This window comes from Alexandromys fortis, unplaced genomic scaffold, assembly GCF_014885135.2.
Source record: "Alexandromys fortis isolate MF-2015 unplaced genomic scaffold, M_Fortis_MF-2015_v1.1 scaffold_59, whole genome shotgun sequence".
NCBI classification, from domain to species: domain Eukaryota; kingdom Metazoa; phylum Chordata; class Mammalia; order Rodentia; family Cricetidae; genus Alexandromys; species Alexandromys fortis.
Genome location: NW_026067943.1, coordinates 992,562 through 1,011,282, shown reverse-complemented (window position 1 = coordinate 1,011,282; position 18,721 = coordinate 992,562). Strand labels below are relative to the sequence as shown.

The 18,721-nt window shown below is 40.2% G+C and overlaps 1 protein-coding gene across 5 annotated transcripts in view; it reads right to left on the bottom strand.

Annotated features, from left to right (window-relative positions):
- Positions 1–18,721, bottom strand: part of Grm7 (glutamate metabotropic receptor 7) — a 901,797-nt gene that overhangs the window by 164,110 nt on the left and 718,966 nt on the right. For all 5 annotated transcript variants that reach the window (XM_050148613.1, XM_050148616.1, XM_050148612.1 and 2 more), the window contains exon 8: positions 10,161–11,096. In XM_050148613.1, coding sequence (XP_050004570.1) covers positions 10,161–11,096 — 936 coding nt within the window. The remainder of the gene's footprint in view (positions 1–10,160; positions 11,097–18,721) is intronic.

Below are 18,721 nucleotides of genomic sequence, written 5' to 3'. Positions count from 1 at the left end.
GCCCAACAGAAGGGAAGATGTTTTTAAGCATCAGTTCTCAGTCTCTGTGAAGCAGTCCTCTTGGGGACCACATACCAGATAGCCTGAGTATCAGTTATTTATGTTATGATTTCTAAAAGTAGGAAAGTTGCAATTATAAAGTAGCAACAAAACAATTTTAGGATTTGGGTTCACCACAGCCTGAGTGAACCCAAAGGGGTGAAGCATTAGGAAAGTTAAGAACCACTGTTTTAAAGAGAAAGTATCTCTCAATCTCACCAGAGCACTTGAGACAATGGACTCCAAAGAGAGAGGGATTTCTCCAGGAATTTCCTGCTAGAATAAAGACAAGGCCACAGCCAGATGGAAAACTTATCTCCCAGAAAGCGATTTCACACAGTTCTAGCAAGTTGTCAGAGCACCTTACAGGGAGGTTGAAGCACAGACAATGATGGGGAAATGGTGACCAGGACCACATCTTGACTGGGTCTGCTTAGATACACATGTTATTATCTGTCTATTTAAACTTTAATCTTACTTCAAGATTCCAAAGATTGTCTTGGAAAAGTCAATTTATTGTTTGCTGTATCTCCTTGTCTCTTTTCTTGACTTGGTCATACTGAATAAATCTCATTTTTATGAATTCTGCTGTTAACTTGACTCTTTTACTTGGCTTATTGAGGTCAGCTGGCAGAGTCTGGCTTGGAGCACAGGCTATACCCTCCATAATACTTACAGGGCACTGAGTATATTTGAGTCTTTTTGTAAGCCAACAAACAGGAAGTGCCATCAGTTACTGATGAATAGGTGGAACAAAACAGAATATAAGGGGGCAGGATGATTGTAGCTTGGAGTGGTATAAAACTCAAACGCCTCCTAAATATGTACCCACAGACAGATCTCAGTGATCAGAGGGACAAAGCATGAGTGAGAGCATTCTTGACTCAAGGCAGGTCTTGCACAGGGGAGAAGAAAGGCAATAGCCATAGTTTACCCAGAGGCAGAAATAACAGAGAATGTGGGAAAACTCATGTCCTCTAAGTAAATAACTCGAAGCAAAGAGGACTGTGAGCATGGTGATGGTCCAGAGAAGTAGTCAGACTACTATCATGTTCTATGGGGTACACATGAGCCAAACCCTCCTCCCCTAAATAGAGTGTGACTCCTGCTGAGGATGCCCAAGTCATGCATGCACTGCTCCCCTACTATATAGTAACATAGCGTAAAAAGCATATTAACTAAGCCTGTTCCCTCACAATGCAAACACCCTCCTTCTTTAAGGAGGGATGCCTTGCTTTGGTGAGAAGAAGGCTTCTATATTGCTTGCTGGGACACTAACCTCTCTTCTAGAGGACCATTCAACCAAGCATCTCTATCTGTATCTCTCCTGCTTGTGTGCACTTTCCCCCAAACCTACCAAGACTGAAGAAAACTCAGCAACAAAAAGCAAAGTAGGAAATGAAGGCTCAAAGGATGGACAACCACGGGCCATCTAAGGAAAGATCAGCAAATTACTTCTGTTGGAGAACTGCTTTATCTCTACTTCAGTTTTTCAGGCCATGTGCTATGGCTCAGCCATGATTTGACTCTTAGCAGAAACCCTGTCTTGGAAAAGGGCACTCAATGTGCCCACATCAACATGCACGTACATGGCTAAGTCCCAATATAGCTCATTCACATAAAGCAACAGTCACTAGAACAGAAGGCCTGTCTGGGCTGCAATCTATGATCCCTGACCAAAGCCACCTAAGTACTAAGGCAAAGTTTACATGCAGGTCTGATTATGGTGCTGGCAGAGAGGCTGTAATACTATCAACAGAACCTACTGGAAAGCCTTTTCAAAAGGGCCTGATGTGATCACCCGCTGTCGGGGTCTTGGGGAACAGAACAGGCACTTAAAAACACGAGATTGTTAAATAAGTGCAACCATTCTGAAAAGAAGGTGGCTATTTAAAAATAGTCTCAAGAAACACATAGCAGCAAAGTGGCAGGGGCTGGAGAGAAAAACAGCGTTGTTATAGGGAACAAAGACTGTTCACAGCTGCTGTTTGGGGGCATTACTAGCCAGGTGCTTTTCAGGCTTTGGATGAAAACATTTACTGCTGATTATCAGCCAGACAGCCAACCAGGATATGAATCTGAATGGGAGCCCACAGATACCAAGAGGGTCAGTTTTCTATTTCAGACCCACGAGGACCCCTGATCAATACCACTGCTTCCATTGGGGGCATCAGATGCTGAAGTTTTCACTCTTCCTTCTTTTAGATTTTCTTTTCCTACCAGCTGCAGTGAAAAACTGAATTACAATAAAAAAAAATGTTAATCGAAGCCACACACACTGCACAGAGATTAGCAATCAGGACATAGCCTTAAGCCTATGAAAAGATGAGAAAACCAATTTGTCTATGGACTTTGCAACCCCCCTCCTCGTCTGCCTGCTGTGTATGAACTCTTTGTACTGTGTTTGCACCATTGGGGTATCTGAAAATTCTGCTGCTGCTCCTTATTCTGCTGTACTTAGGCAAAGCTTCAATTCAGAGAGGAAACTATAAGTAGTAAGGACTTATAAAACATGTATCTTTTGCCCTGTGTCCCAAGTAATGTTGTAAAGGAAAAGTGAAAAGTTAACTTTGATTTCACTACCAAAAATTTATAAAGTTCCACTTGGTTCTTTGTTTTTCAATTAAATATCTGCAAAACACAAATTCTTATTATTTCTATGTCTCATGAAAGTGTATGTGTATGAGGGGGTTCATTAGACAAATAAATGATGGTATAATAGCCAGTTTAAAATCAAGCATCTCATTTGGTTCAGTACCTGACAGCTACCCTGGCCTCTTCCACAAGGCCATTTGGCTGTGACGTCCTAACCTAGTCATTGTAATAGGTTGCTGGGAAGGAGACCAGAGAAACACAAGCACAGTGACAGAAACTGAGATGGTTTAAGCCAGTTTAAATATCTGGTCCTGTATTCTAAGACCCAATTACCAATTATTACAAACTGATCTAGGCTTTGGGTCTCTTAGCCAGGATCTCCTAGGTGTGATAAAGGGACTCATCTATAAATCAGGCCTCTCCAAAAGACATATCAGCCTCTTGCCTGTGGTAAATCACTAAGAGGTTGCACAGCAGAGTGGAAAGCGAGGACTGGCGAGATGCGGGGTAAGATAGCATGTGGGACTCACAATTTAAATTATTCAACCTTCTATCATTGTGACGTCACTAATGACACACTAGCTATTGAGACGTCTGAAATCCTCAAGGAAGGAAGCACTCATGGAGTCATGGAATATGGCTTTTAATGCTGTTCTCCCTTCTCCCTGTGAACTGTTTCGATCTCATTCCATTTCTAATACCCTCATGAATACTAACAGAATAAAAATTTGAGCCAATTCCCTTGCTGATGTTTTATGGCCAAAAAAGGCAGACTACTGTAGTGTGTCAACTGTTGGGTGGAGCTGGCATGAAATTACTAAAGCCTCTGGCCAGCAGGTGGGCCACTGGAAAGTGTATGGTTCCAGAAGAAGGGAATGTATTAAGAGGGCTTAAGACCCAAGCGGCAGCCACCTGATGACTAATTCACTAGGCAAAAGACACAGATTCTTCATGCTTGGAAAAAAACTGAAAACCTACTGAGAACACCCAAAATAAGGGAGACTAACTATGTGTAGACAGTATCTCTGCTCTTCAATAATACAGCCATGTGGCAGGCTCAGCCCACTGCCTTCCTGGTATACTTGAAAAAGATACCATCCAGGGTTAGCAGTGTTCCACCCACTAACCTTTCCATGTGGCAGGGCACTCAGGAGAATCCTGTGCCAGGTTTCCTCCAACATTCTGTGGCAAGAGTGGTTTACTGGACTCACCTTACCCAGTTCTTATTTGAATAGAAGTTAAATAGTGAAATGTTGTTAACAAAATTTAACAACTAATCTGGGTGATGACCTTACATGGCTTTAATCCTAGCACTCAGGAGGCAGAGGCTGGTGTATCTTTGTGAATTGAAAGCCAGCTTGGAATAAGGAGTGAATTCCTGGACAGCCAAAGAAACCTTGTCTCAAAAAACCAAATAAATAAACAAATAAATAAGATTAACACCTGAAAAAAAAAAAAACAACTATGTCTCTGTTTAAATAAGAAAACAACACAACATAAAATACAAGATAAGGAACAACCTAGCCACATTTTCCTTCTATATTCAAAAGTTAAAAGTAGATTCCAATCCATTCTATCTTTTCTGTCCCTTCAGGCCTTCTTCAAGTGCCATCATCTGTCCCTTTATTACAGTATAACCATTTTCCAGTGTTCTTATTATTGCTTTCTGCTTTTCAACACTGTTCACTGTTCATCTTCAGAGAGCAGGCGTGACATTTTCATTCCCAAATACCCATGGTTCCCTGCTTACACACTTGGTGAGTCTGCAAAGCTTCAAGAGGAGCTCTGTAGAGCCTTGCGTGTGACCCTCTGTTTCCCTGCACCACTGCCTTTGCATCCTGGCACCACAGAACTGGAGAGCTGGGACCACATGATGAGAATGGTTCCTTATAGCTTAATGCACCCACTGGGGAATCACTTAGCTGAAGAAGTATTCATGGCAATTTCAGCTTCCACGGCCCATGACATTGAGTAGATTTTATTCTTGCCAAAAGTTTAATGTTGGAGTGACTTGTTGGGGGTACACACTGTTTCAAATTGTGCTTGCAAAATGAGGTTGATTAATTTTTCATTATTACAGTCTCTCATTTATGCAAGAGTTAAGGCAACTGTTAGTGCAGTGACCCCTTTCCCTTTGTGCCACTGGCTGCAAAAATCATCTGCTATTTCTCATGTTGTGATGCCAATTCAAATACCCTGTTATGTCCTGTTTCTTTGTGTGTATATTTCACTTCACTTGTCATACTTGCCATGATGAGCAAGCAAGTAGCATATCCCTCTCTGTGTACCTGTTTTGCATTTTGGGGGATTATGTTTGTAGCATTTTTTTTTTGCATGACTGAGAACTTATTCAAAGCCCCTGTTAAAGCCCCAGTTTTGAAACACATACATGAATGTGTCTTCTTCACTCTCTACCATGGCTCTAAGTATAAGGAGCATAGTAGGACAGCCTATGTGGGAGGAAAGAACATATTTTAAACAAATGTGAAAATGTGCTTGTCTTTGCTAGTATCCCCCCTGCCTTCCACAGTACTTCTTTAAAGCTGTAAAATTTGTCTGGATGTGGTGACTCCTGGGTACAGTTCCAGGCACTCTAGAGGCAGAGGGAGAACAAGGTGGATAGTTCAAGGCCAGTATAGTTTACACAGTGAATTCCAGAACAGCCCAGACTGGAGACTGAACTCTCCATTTTCTCAAGATAAACAAAACATATTGAAAACAACAACAAAATATCCAAGGCCACTTTGTTGGTGAGTTTTTGTCAACTTTACATGAATAGTGTCATCTAGGAAGAAGAACCTCAACCATGGACCTGCCTCCAACAGACTGGAGGCAAGTCTGTGGGTCATTTTCTTGATTAATGATTGATATGATTGGGCTCAATTCACTGTGGAGAGTACCATCACTGGGCAGGTGGCCGTGGGTTGTATAAAAAAGCAACTTGAGAATCACAAGAAGCAACCTAGTAAATAGCTTTCTTCCCTGGTTTCCGCCTCAGTTTCTGCTTCCAGGTTGGCTTGCCTCGGTGATGGACCACAACAGAGGTGTGAGCCAAAGCAGCCTTTTCCAGCTCAAATTGCTTTTGGCTACGGTGTTTGTCACAGCAACAGAGAACAAATACAGAAACCCACAAGAAAAAAAGAACACCTACCCCCCAAAAAACCCAAACACTCCTGTTTTGTTAGGTCAGTTTAGGGTGTTGACAATAGCTGTGTGGTTCTTCTTCAGACAAACTCTGAGATTTCTGAGTTTTTTGATCCCAGTGGTGGGCAGGTTTCACTTTGTGATCATATTTTTTGAGTTATCTCTAATATGTAGAAGAAAAAAATTCCAATTTCCTAGGAAATGTTCCCATCACTCGACCTTACTACCACTTCTGGTCCCAGTACCAGTTCAGATATTTGATACCAATGGCCCTAGTTCTAACATGCAGTAGAATAATACTGCATGAGAATAAAAGAGATTTTCTCAATGAAGATTTGCTACACACCTTGATTCTGTTCTAATATTTGCAGAAACACATGTGTGCCTGATGCTGAAACATGCCTTTCCTTCTTTGAAAACAGCTCCCTCTTGCCCTAATGCCTTTGGCCCTCAGTGCTTCAACCCATCCCCCCACTTCTCATCACATTCCCACATAAACAAGCCTACAGTGTGCACAGACTTCTGAGGCCTCCGATCCCCTACCTGTCTGGAAAGTTCGACTTCATTATGTACCTTTACAGCTTGACAAAGCTTGTGTCACTCCCCACATGAAAGAAACAATGTACAAACAAACACCATTTAATTCAGGGGATTCAGCATGATGCTTGCAGCCCTAACACATATTTCTTTCACTGTTCAAACACCACAATTCATTTTCTTAAACTAGGGCTATAATGTTAGTAAGGGACCTGCTCTTGTGAGACCCTGCCCTACATGTACCAGTTCATTGGTTGGTTATGTAGTATAAACTTCTCTAGAAACTTCTTCAGATAACAAGTGATTATAAAACTTGAAATAAATGGATAAGTTATAGAGTCCCTTAAATTTTGGCAACATAGACTTATGTGTGGACCACTCCCTTTAACGATACACCCACTGACTAAAGCATTGCCTTTTGTAGAGACCAATCTAGTCTTGGAGCAGACAGTGCCAAGATTTTATTATAAAACAATACCATAGTACAAAGACTAGCTAGCCTCTACTATGGTATCACTTTACGATTTATATTATTTGGGGGTCTCTTTATGCTCACACCTATGCATAATTTCCAAATCCTAGAATCTATTCTTGTGTAGCTAAAGTTTACCACCACCATCTCTGATCATATTTCAGGACTTTAATTCTAGCAAGTCAGAGGGGAGCAATGATCAATCAAGGTAACAGTGCTCTTTTGCATTGTCCTTGAAACAAAAATAAATTTCACTGGGATGACATTTTACATCAAAAATAAAAACCTTGTTTAGTCTTTGTGTTCTACTAATAAAATCAACCACTGAGAAATTTCACAGAGCTACCCCTAGCAGAATCAAAATGGATTTCAATTCTGCAACACAGTAAATAGTTATTACAGAATTTACTGTTGAGTTTTCTTTTTTTTTTCTGAGACAATGGAATTCTTCTTCTTGGGGTACTTAAATTATTAAATCAGGACAAAATGGAATGTCTGCGATTTTGTACGGTTTCTAACTTAGCAAACAGTAAAAAAAAAACATGCATTTTGCTGGGTTGTCTTTGTTTCATTTGGCAACTTGCCTCTGCATAATTTAAATGCTATGGTTGCATATACACAGAGTAATTTTCTTAATTGATCACTCATGTTTCCCTAGCCATATGCCTGTCATTTGGGTGTGTGCATTTTCACTGTTCCTAGTTGGCAGCTCAGCACTTTTAATTATGCCAGTGAACCATGTAAAACATTATAAGCCATGAAGAGTATACAAAGAGAAGCAAGTTTTATAAAACTGAAGGATTAGAAATCATGTTGTATGTATGAGGACAGCTTAATCTCTTCCATTGGTCTGGTTTTACCAGCAAAATGTCATCATCAGAAACTAGAATCAATGTTTGAATTTTCCCAAACCTCCTATCAGTTTCAGGTTTGTAAATGACCAGGAATGTGATCTTACATGAAATAGCTCCATAGTCACAAGTAGATATGGCCCAAGATGAAGAATAAAATAATACAAGTAACACAGAAATAACACTCTAAAACAACATTACAACAGTATGTGTTGTAACATTACTGCAGTCATTTTTACTTTTTATATCTCTAAGAAGAGGAATATAGGATAAAATAAGACACACTTCTGATACTATGGCAGTAATTCCTGCTTTTCATATCATCAAGGTAAGTGCATAGGATATAATTAATGCCTTTAACCTTTGTACATGACATTGTTTTAACAGCAAAACAAATATCTTCATATGATTTGATGACAGTCATTGTCCCCTCCAAAAAATTATACTAGTTACCAACCTACCAGCACACATTTACATTTTTTTTATTTCTATTGCATTTCAGAACCTTAACTCATATTTTATTATTCCCTTGGCCCAGGGATAGAGAGAGGAAATAAAATGAAATTCAAGTTGGTTTCACAGACAATAAACATACATTATGAATCTAAAAAACGCTGTTGGAAGCAGCCAATGTTCAATGACTATATATTTTAGAAGACTTTCCTCTAAGGTATTTTATGATGAAAGCCATTGTCTACAGCCAATCAGTGCCTTTAGTTTGAGAATTCTGCTTGGATTGATGAGATAACCACTTTTTAAAAAAAGCAAGCTTATAGCTCTAGAATCACACAATTTAGGTTCCTGACATAACTTTCAGCAGGAAAACCATGAATCTTTTATAAATAAGAAACTGGAAATGGAGGTCTTAATGAATTACTAAACAAATTTCTGGCAGTACAGATTTTTTTAAGTTTTTATATGTATTCCAATTTAATACTGATTTTTCTTTCTAAGTCTTTAAACATTTAATAGCTTTGTTTAAGGGCCAAAAGGATGGATCATCAAGTACAGGCACCTACTGCAAAAACTGGTAACTTAGGGTCAGTCTCTGAGACCCATATGGTAGGAGAGAAAGAACCCCTGCAAATTGTTCTCTGACTTTCACATGCATGTGATGGCATGAACATGTATATTACACACACGCACACACACAAGTACACAAATGTATCATCATATTTATTCAAATTAAATTGGGACACAATAACCTCTGATGTTCAATATCTACTCAATTTCCCATAAAACTTTCTCCTATATGAGTTACTAAAGATTCAGTCTCTTCAAGCATTAGCCATACTACCTCATCAGAGATGCTCACATCAACTGAAGAATTATCACATTAATATTTTAGGCTTGTGTTACTTGTGTATATATAAAACTGTAGCCTGATGGGTGAGTGCTAAAATCAAATGTGTATACATTATGTCTAGGATCAATACTTCAGGTTTACCTACTTGGTATGCAAACCACACATACAGCTAAATATATATTAACCACATTAAAAGCAACATATGAGGGTTGTCTAATTTATAAATTCATAAATTTATCAGTACATACAAGGGCATGAATACTAACTGTATTTTGCACCAACTTCAAACACCAACAGCCTGATCTTTCTCAATCTCTTTCTCTCTCTTTCTTCTCCCCTTTTTCCTGTTCCTCTTAGAAAACTCCCTAGATCTCATTATGATTGCTGAGATTAAGGGATAAATTATCAGGATAATGATACAGAATGATTGCTGTCCTTATCTTTCAGCCCATCTTGTTATATTTGATGGGTGTGCAACTGGGCAACTCTAATGCACTGTATAGCCTGTGCACTATATTTGCAGCAACAGCCTAGATGAGCTAGTAAAAGGACAGAGCATCTATAGCAGTGCTTCTCAATCTTCCTCACAAATACTGCGATACTTTAACACAGTTCCTCATGCTGTGGTGCCCAGCCACCATAAAATTGTTTTTGTTGCAACTTCATAACTATAATTTCACAATTGTTATGAATCTGTAATTATCTGTGTTTTCTTTGGGTTTTAGGCAATCCATAGGAGAGGGTTGTTTGACAGTCAAAGGGGTTGTTACCTGCAGGTTGAGAACTGCTGATCTTTAGTGATGCTAATAATGAGTAAGTGAGCATCATGCCTTCACAGGCACCTGGGACACAGGTACTGTGGCTGGCTTCTATCCTGAAGAAACATTCATGTAAACACAGGAGTGGTAAGTGAGTGAGCAGGATGGTTTTATTTAGTTAGATTAGGTCAACTTGACCTGAATAATGACTAATTATATCCATTTTATGCAAATATATTTACTTGGAAAGGTCATATGTCATTGGTTTTCAGTAGGTTCAAAAGATAATGAACATTTTAGACTCGTGGACCATTAACCTATTAGTCCAACATTTTTATATTTTTGAATCTTCTGTTTTTTATATAAAAATATCTTTGAAGAACACAATCAGTTTGGTTTCAATATGTACAGAACCAGACATTTCTGGAATACACTGTGAGATGTACATTTTCACTTACCTTTTCTGCTGACTGTGCAGTGCCAAAAAATATGGGGATGAAGGCAAGCCATACAATACACGTCGTGTACATAGTGAATCCAATGGGCTTGGCTTCATTAAAATTCTCTGGGACACCCCGAGTCTTGATGGCATACACAGTACATGTGACCATGAGAAGAATGCTATATCCCAAGGAGCAAATGATTTGAAGGTCTGTGATGTCACATTTGAGAACTCCCCTGGCTTGCTCTGGGTTCATTGTCTTGTGCTCATCGTAGTCTATGATGATGTTGGGTGGGTCAACCCCAAACCAAATGAAGACACCTAGAAGCTGCACTGATATTAAACTGGAAGTGATTGCCAGTTGTGATGTCGGGCTTATGAGTCTGGGAGCTGTCACCGATTTCTTGCCCTGCTCAAATATGCGATAAATCCGGTTGGTTTTTGTTAAAAGGGCTGCATAACTAATGCACATGCCCAAGCCCAAGAAGACACGTCGGAAAGAACATACTGCCACATCTGGTTTGGCAATCATTAGGAAGGTGATGATGTAGCAGAGAAAGATGCCAGTCAATAACACGTAGCTGAGTTCCCGTCCAGAAGCCCTGACAATGGGCGTGTCATTGTATCGGATGAAAGTGGCCATGACAAAGATGGTGGCAATGATCCCCAACATTGCCAGGAAGACAGGAATGACAGCCCAGGGAGAGTGCCACTCCAGTTTGATGATGGGGATGTTCTGACAGCCAGTTCGATTTTCATTGGGCCTCTGGTCATAGGGACAATGCTGACATGTCATCTCATCAAACTGATACTGGTATCCATCACAGGGCTCACAGGTCCAGCAGCAAGGGGTTCCCTTCTGTGTCTTCTTCCTCTGTCCAGGCTTGCAGGGCAATGTGCACACAGAGGGCGGGATCTCCCGGACTCCTTTGCCCCATTGCATGTCCTCTATCTGTATGTAGCATAAGAAATGAGAGAAAGCAGGCAGGTCATTCAAAAGATAAGAAACACACACACACATTAATGACAAACAGTACCAATGTTACTGAAGCTATCAGCAGGACAGGGAATTCTCTAGGGTAGCTAAACAGAAATGCATGGACATGCACTCAACTGCCTCCCCCAGAAGGGTAAGCACAGAAGTCTGAAGATAGGGAATAGGGGCACATAAAACCAACAGTAATATGGAAAACCACTTATCTCTCAAAATAGGTGTTTTTACACACACACACACACACACACAGAGGCTTAAAATAATTTTAGATAATACTGCAGTGCTGACCACTCCCTCTCCGCCCCCCAGGATTTCATAGAACCTGTCAAATTCTCTCAGATAATGGCCTGGTCATTGAACTGCTGGAACAGACAGATCCACCTGATTTTTTCTCAAAGAAAAACAAGAGTCCTTGTTATTCTAGGCTGCATAGACCACATCACAGCATGCAAGAAGTACTAGGTAAGGAAACTGAAGGACTGTGTGGTCTGAAAACATTTAAAGACTTGCCAACCATCTCTCTAAAGACAAAATTGAAGCCGAATCTGTGTGACACAGAGAGAGCAGACTCTCTGTTGGCTCTGTTGGAATATTGGCTTTCTGGGGGAAGTCACCACAGTCAGTGGTGTTCTGGGAAACAACGTCATTCCACAGTAAGGAGAACTTTGTTACTAAGCTAAATGCCACTGGCACTGCCACGTTACCTTCTGGGCAGCATCCCAACTACTTTCTTTCTTGCTATGGGTTCCTCATGTCCCTTTTCTACTCTGTAGGACTGTAATTTACACACAGAAGCTGAGGGTGCTCACATGATTCAGGCCTGACCAGACAGTGCAATATAGTTGTTCTCTAGCTTAAACATGGATAAGGGTCACTTGGAGGGAATTTTATGGGACTTGCTAAAATCTATTCCCAGATTTTTCTCATTCATGGAGTCTAAAACAGGGCTGGATCCCAGGTGATACTGCTTAGGCTTGTTTAGAGACCACCCCTGTCAACTAGTATCACATTTCAAACTCCAAGCCATGAGATCCCCATGTCCCTATCAGATAATTTTATTTCACTTCATTACCTGTGATTACAGGAAATAAAAATTATTGTCTCTGTGGGACAGTGCTTTTGACTGCTGGAATGAATGTGCTAGAGAAAGAGGCCAACAGACTGAGAAAGATCAGAACAGAGGGAGCTGTTTGAGCTCTTGGATAGAGTATTGCCTGCTGTAGGCATTTTCTTAGACTATGCCATTCACCCCTGGTACATCATCCATGGTATATCAGCAGGATTTGTACTTCAACAGAAGTACCAGAGCCTGAGTAAGCTATGCACTAGCTACATAATTTCAGTAGAAACAAGCTTTAAAAGATAAACAGTCAGTTAATCATTTTACAAATAAATCCCATCAAAGAGATATGGCTGATTTTCTCTAATTGAATTTTTCATATTGACCTAAGTGGAATTTTAATATAATTGAACTAAAGAGAGATGAGAAAGATACTGGAAACTTCAAAACATTTTAAAATCTATTTTTGAGAGATAAAGGAGGAAGGAAATAAACCTTTATCAGTCACTGGAATTTTGATGCTGTTAAAGTGCAATGCAGTGCAAAGCAGGAAGCTGGCTCCCATTACCATTTGTATCTGAGCAACATTTACACTCTGTTTTTTTTTTTTTTTTTTTTTTTTTTTTTTTTTTTTTTTTTTTTTTTTTTGAGACAGGGTTTCTCTGTAGCTTTGGTGCCTGTCCTGGAACTAGCTCTTGTAGCTCAGGCTGGCCTCGAACTCCCAGAGATCTGCCTGCCTCTGCCTCCCCAGTACTGGGATTAAAGGCGTGCGCCATCACCGCCCAGCAACATTTACACTCTGAACTAAAAGACCTTGTTTTGGGATATTTGTACACTATGCAAAGATATATTGATGTGATAGGTGTAATAAAAAAAAAGGAATGGCCAATAGTTAGGCAGGAGGTATAGGCAGGACTTCCGGGCAGAAAGAGAACTCTGGGAAGAAGAAAGGTGAGATTTGCTAGTGAGAAATGGAGAGGAAACAGGAGGTGTGGGATGGAAGAAAGGTAACAACATGTGACAGGAAGTAGTTTAATATAAATGGGTTATTTTAAGTTATAAGAGCTAGTGGGACAAACCTAAGCGAGGGAACATGTTATCATAATTAATAATAAGTCTGTATGTTGTTATCTGTGAGCTGGAAGCCCAAAGAAAAATCTGACTACAAGACCTAATTCTACAAACAAACATGTGTGGCTTAAGGGGTAAAACATCATAACATTTTAACAGTTGAATTTAAAATTGAACCAGAGCCCCAAGAATGGTCTGAGGACTTCCATGTGAACTCATTTGCCTGAGCACAAAACCCTAGTCAGCACTAATAAATCTAACTAAATATAAGCCATAATAAGTTCATTTGAAACAATATCTTTTTGAGGCAGTAAGTCATTGGCAGTCATCCCAAAGCCATAAAATTAAGGAAATAAAAATTATAATAAGACAGAAAATGATAGGCAATAACTTTACAAGTGTCAGATTCTAAGAAGTGGGCCCGTTTAAAAATTTTGCTATTATTAACACAGATACTATCCAGTGTAAGGTTAAAGAAGCCATATCATGGTCACTAGAGAAGATTAATGAGTAAGGCCAATGGACTACATTTGTGACTATCTGACTCCAATATTAGCATGTATCATTAAATTTGACCAAGAGGCATTAGTGTAGGACATGTGTGAACATCAAAACTAATGACCATTGCATACAAGAGTTTACACTGATTCTAAACATTGTCACCACACTGTATTTTCTACTTGGATTAAAATAAAATGCCTAGAAATGCAGGAATTTTGTTTTATTTTTCTCACTGTATCTAAATATACACAAGAGCTATAACCAAAGGCATTACATTGACTGATTGCTTAATTTGTTTTCAATTTTCATTTAAAGTCAATTTCCAGTCTGTTTAATTATATATATTAAAGCAACAGAGTCACCTCTTGCTCCAAATGAGCAAAAGTCTAAATTTACTCCCTAGGCTACTAATAACATGATTGAAAATATTATCCTATGATGGTAGCAAGTGCCCTAGTTTTCCAGGAAATGAGATGCACATGGTTTGACTGTTCTCACTGCCATCTAGACAGATACGACTGCTGATTTTCTAAGAAAAAAAAAATTCAGTGAGTCTGGTTTTATCCCATGCTTTTTCACACCCAGTCCAGCTAGCCTTGGTGAGTTCCCGAAAGCACATCCCCATTGTCTCAGTGTGTGGGTGCACTCCTCATGGCCCTGAGTTTCTTGCTCGTGCTCTCTCTCCTTCTGCTCCTGATTTGGACCTTGGGGTTGTAGTCTGGCGCCAATGTGAACATAGCGGACAATGAGGACTGCTGAGAAGTCAAGAACAATGGCACAGGGTTTTGATCCTACTGCACGTACTGGCTTTGTGGGAGCCTAGGCTGTTTGGATGTTCACCTTACTAGACCTGGAAGGAGGTGGGAGGTCCTCCCCACAGGGCAGGAAACCTGGTCTGCTCTTCGGGCTGATCAGGGGAGTTGATTGGGGGAGGGGGAGGGATATGGGAGGCGGTGGCGGGGAAGAGACAGAAATCTTTAATAAATAAATAAATAAATAAATAAATAAATAAATAAATTCATGACTACAAATGCCCATGGGTAACTATTGCAAAAAATATGAAAAAAAAATCAAATATGGTGCCATTTTTGTTTGTAAAGTGACAGTAGGGTAGTGAGCTGAACTCCCCTACTGAACTATGTAACAAGACATGTTTTACTTGATGGGAAGTCAAATTTTAGGTAGGAGAAGACTGGATAAAAGACAGGGTTGTACAAAATCTTACTTAGAAAATATGGGCATAAATTTTCCTCCTGGTCAACTAAAGGTTTTGATTGGGGGCTTATCTGCTCAGCAGCTGACTCACAAGGAAAAGCTCTTGAGATCTTCATTCTAGGCAAGACAAATGGAACTTCTCCTCTAGTGTTAGTAATGAACACAAGCTGTGGTGCACAGACTATATGCTGACTGGATTAATTGGTAAGGAAAGAACCCATAACGCGGATCTTGAATGACATGTGCTCACATGATGTTTGGAAATATCATGGTCACTCTGCAACTGTGAAAAGATGAAACTAAAGAAGGAAGCTCATATACTGAGCATCTACCATGCAATGCAAAGGATCTTAGTCATGGCCATGCAGTTTTGTAAAACTCATCTGTTTTAACAGCTCCCAGAACTGTAGAAATTTACTTCCCAGAAACAACGTACATTGTTTTTCTACATTTTTTTTTTCCTTTTCACCTCCACATTGCATTCAGTGACATGAAGTACTATGGACTACTCTTGATACAGGGCACAGATTCTCCTTGCGTCATCTGAGAAGCCCCCACTCTGCCATTGGACCTTGTCTTTCCTCGGTGTCCCTGCTGCTGTTGCTGTCTGCCTGTTTATGGCACTGGTAATTTTTCTGATAAATCTTTTAACCAAAAAGACAGTTAAGCTCAGTTTCTTGACCCCCAGTCTTGAGAATTTTCAAAGGCGGTAGGATGGTGAGTTTTATCAGAGCTGGGCAGATGGAAAAGACTATGCTGTAGATGGCATAATTAGGTCACCCAAATACACCGGTGTTTTTGTCTGCAACTTTGAACATGAAATGATAAATATTTCTTTGTGATAACAAACTCTTCAAAGACAGTTTACTAACTACAGTGCAACATTCAAAGAAGTAAGTGTTTCTGACTTGACTTTGGGGTTTGGTATATGCTGACCCTTCATCACTAGTAGGCAATTCAACAAGGACATCGATGTTTGCACAAAGAGCTAGGAACTCCAGAATAAAAGAGAAGTGAAAATTCTCACATCAAGAAAAATGCTTGTCTGCCTCCTGAGCCTTTTGAGAAAAATGAACAACAAAATATTAGATTTGGAAAAGTAGGCTTGCCCACTACTTCTGATTTACTTGTTCCCATTGGTTCCGCATTCTGTACCTGAAGTACTTGGGAGAAAACTGTTCTACTCCTAGGGAAGAGTAACTCCTTAAGGAATTTGAATTATTTTTATTTTTTTAAGTTTTTTTTTTTGTTGTTGAAAAAATTTCTGCCTCCTCCCGGCCTCCCATTTCCCTCCCCCTCCCCCCACTCCTCTCCCCATCTCCTCACTCCTCTCCCCATCCCCTCCAATCTTCTCCCCCTCCCTCTTGAGTCTGAAGAGCAGTCTGGATTCCCTGCCCTGTGGGAAGTCCAAGGTCCTCCCCCCTCCATCCAGGTCCAGGAAGGTGAGCATTCAAACAGGCTAGGCTCCCACAAAGCCAGTTCATGCAGTAGCATAGAAACCTAGTGCCATTGTCCTTGGCTTCTCATCAGCCTTCATTGTCTGCCATGTTCGGAAGCATTTGTTCAACTATGTTCATAGCAGCATTATTTGTAATAGCCAGAACCTGGCAACAACCTAGATGCCCTTCAATGGAAGAATGGGTGAATAAAGTGTGGAATATATACATATTAGAGTACTACTCAGTGGTAAAAAACAATGATATCGTGAATTTTGCATGCAAATGGATGGAAATAGAAAACACTATCCTGAGTGAGGTAACCCAGACCCAAAAAGATAAACATGGGATGTACTCACTCATAATTGGTTTCTAGCCATAAATAAAGGACATTGAGCCTATAATTTGTGATCCTAGAAAAGGTAAATAAGAAGGTGAACCCAAAGAAAAACATATAGTCATCCACCTGGCTATGGGAAGTAGACAAGATTGCCGGGCAAAAACTGGGAACTTGGGGGTGAGGTGGGATGTGGGTAAGGGGAAATATTTATTGAGCAGAACGAGCAGTGGGCTGCATCCTGCCCAGCTCTGCATGGCTAGCTTTACCCAAAATAATTACACGGAAACTGTATTCTTTTAAACATTGCCTGGCCTGTTAGTTCCAGCCTCTTATTGGCTAATTTTCACATCTTCTCTTAACCCATATTTAATATTCTGTGTAGCACCACAAGGTATGACTTACCAGGAAAGATCTTTACCTGCATCTGTCTGGAGTGGGAGAATCATGGCGACTGCCTGACTCGACTTCTTTCTCCCAGCATTCTGTTCTGTCTACTCCGCCTATCTAAGCTGCTGTCCTATCAAAAGGGCCAAGGCAGTTTCTTTATTAACCAATAGACATATGACCTTCCTCCATCAAATGGTGTGAGAAAAGTGAAAAAGGGGAGGATGGGAGGAGCTTGGGGGAATGGGATGGTTGAGATAAAGGAAGAGTGGATATGGGAGCAGGGAAGTATATATCCTAATTAAGGGAGCCATCTTAGGGTTGGCAAGAGACTTGACTCTAGAGGGGCTCACAGGTTTCCAGGGAGATGTCCCCAGATAGTACCTTGGGCAACTGAGGAGAGGGAACCTGAAATGACCCTATCCTATAGCCATAATGATGAATATCTTGCATATCACCTTAGAACCTCTATTTGGTGATGGATGGAGATAGAGACAGAGACCCACATTGGAGCACTGGACTGAGATCCCAAGGTCCAAATGAGGAGCAGAAGGAAGGAGAACATGAACAAGGAAGTCAGGACCGCAAGGGGTGCACCCACCCACTATGACAGTGGGGCTAATCTATTGGGAGCTCAGCAAGGCCAGCCGAACTGGGACTGAATAAGCATGGGATAAACTGGACTCTCTGAACATGGTGGACAATGAAGGCTGATGAGAAGCCAAGGAATTTGAGTTTTAACAGCAAAATGAGGTGCTGCCAAACCACAAACAAAAAAATCAAAAAGAGAAAGGATTAAAAAAATCATTCTTTGATGTACTCATTTTTGTCTATAAGGCATTTATTTCTTTTCTCACATAAACACTTTCTATCCAAAGGAAAATTTTGTCATGCTAAGGACACTTTTTCTGTTGAAATTTCATTTATTTATTTCTAGAGCTCACACCATCAACCAAGGTGGTTGCTGTCATAACTGTAAAATTTCCTGCAATATTATTCTTAGAGTTCTAATAGGATGAGCTAATTAACAAAAGGCTTTGTAATTGATATGTTATTTGTTCATTAAAATTTATTTAGTCTGACTATTTTATAGGGAAGGGGACTATCTAGAAATAAATGCACAGGAATGTAGAGGTGACTACACAAGGAAAGAGCCAAGTTTAGCTTTTGATTAGAACTGGGGAACGTGAGAGCAACTAAGAGTTCCACAAGACTTCTGTATTAGTTACTTTTTTGTTGCTATGATACTCTACCATGACTAAGGCAACATACACAAGGAAGGGTTTATTTGGTCTTATATTCCCAGAACCTCTATTTGGTGATCCCAGAGGTAGGGATACATGAGAGCAAGCAGTTCACATGTTGGCTGGAGCAAGAAGCTGACAGCTCACATCCTCAACCCCAAGCACAAAGCAGAGAAAGCAATCAGGAGGTGGCAAGAGTATTTTAAGCCCAAAGTCTTTCCTCAAAGACATTCTTTCTCCAGCACGGCTGCACTGCAAACTACAGACTTCCCACAAACAATGCAAGAAACTAGGAACCTAGTATTCAAATGCCAGAGACCATGAGTGACATT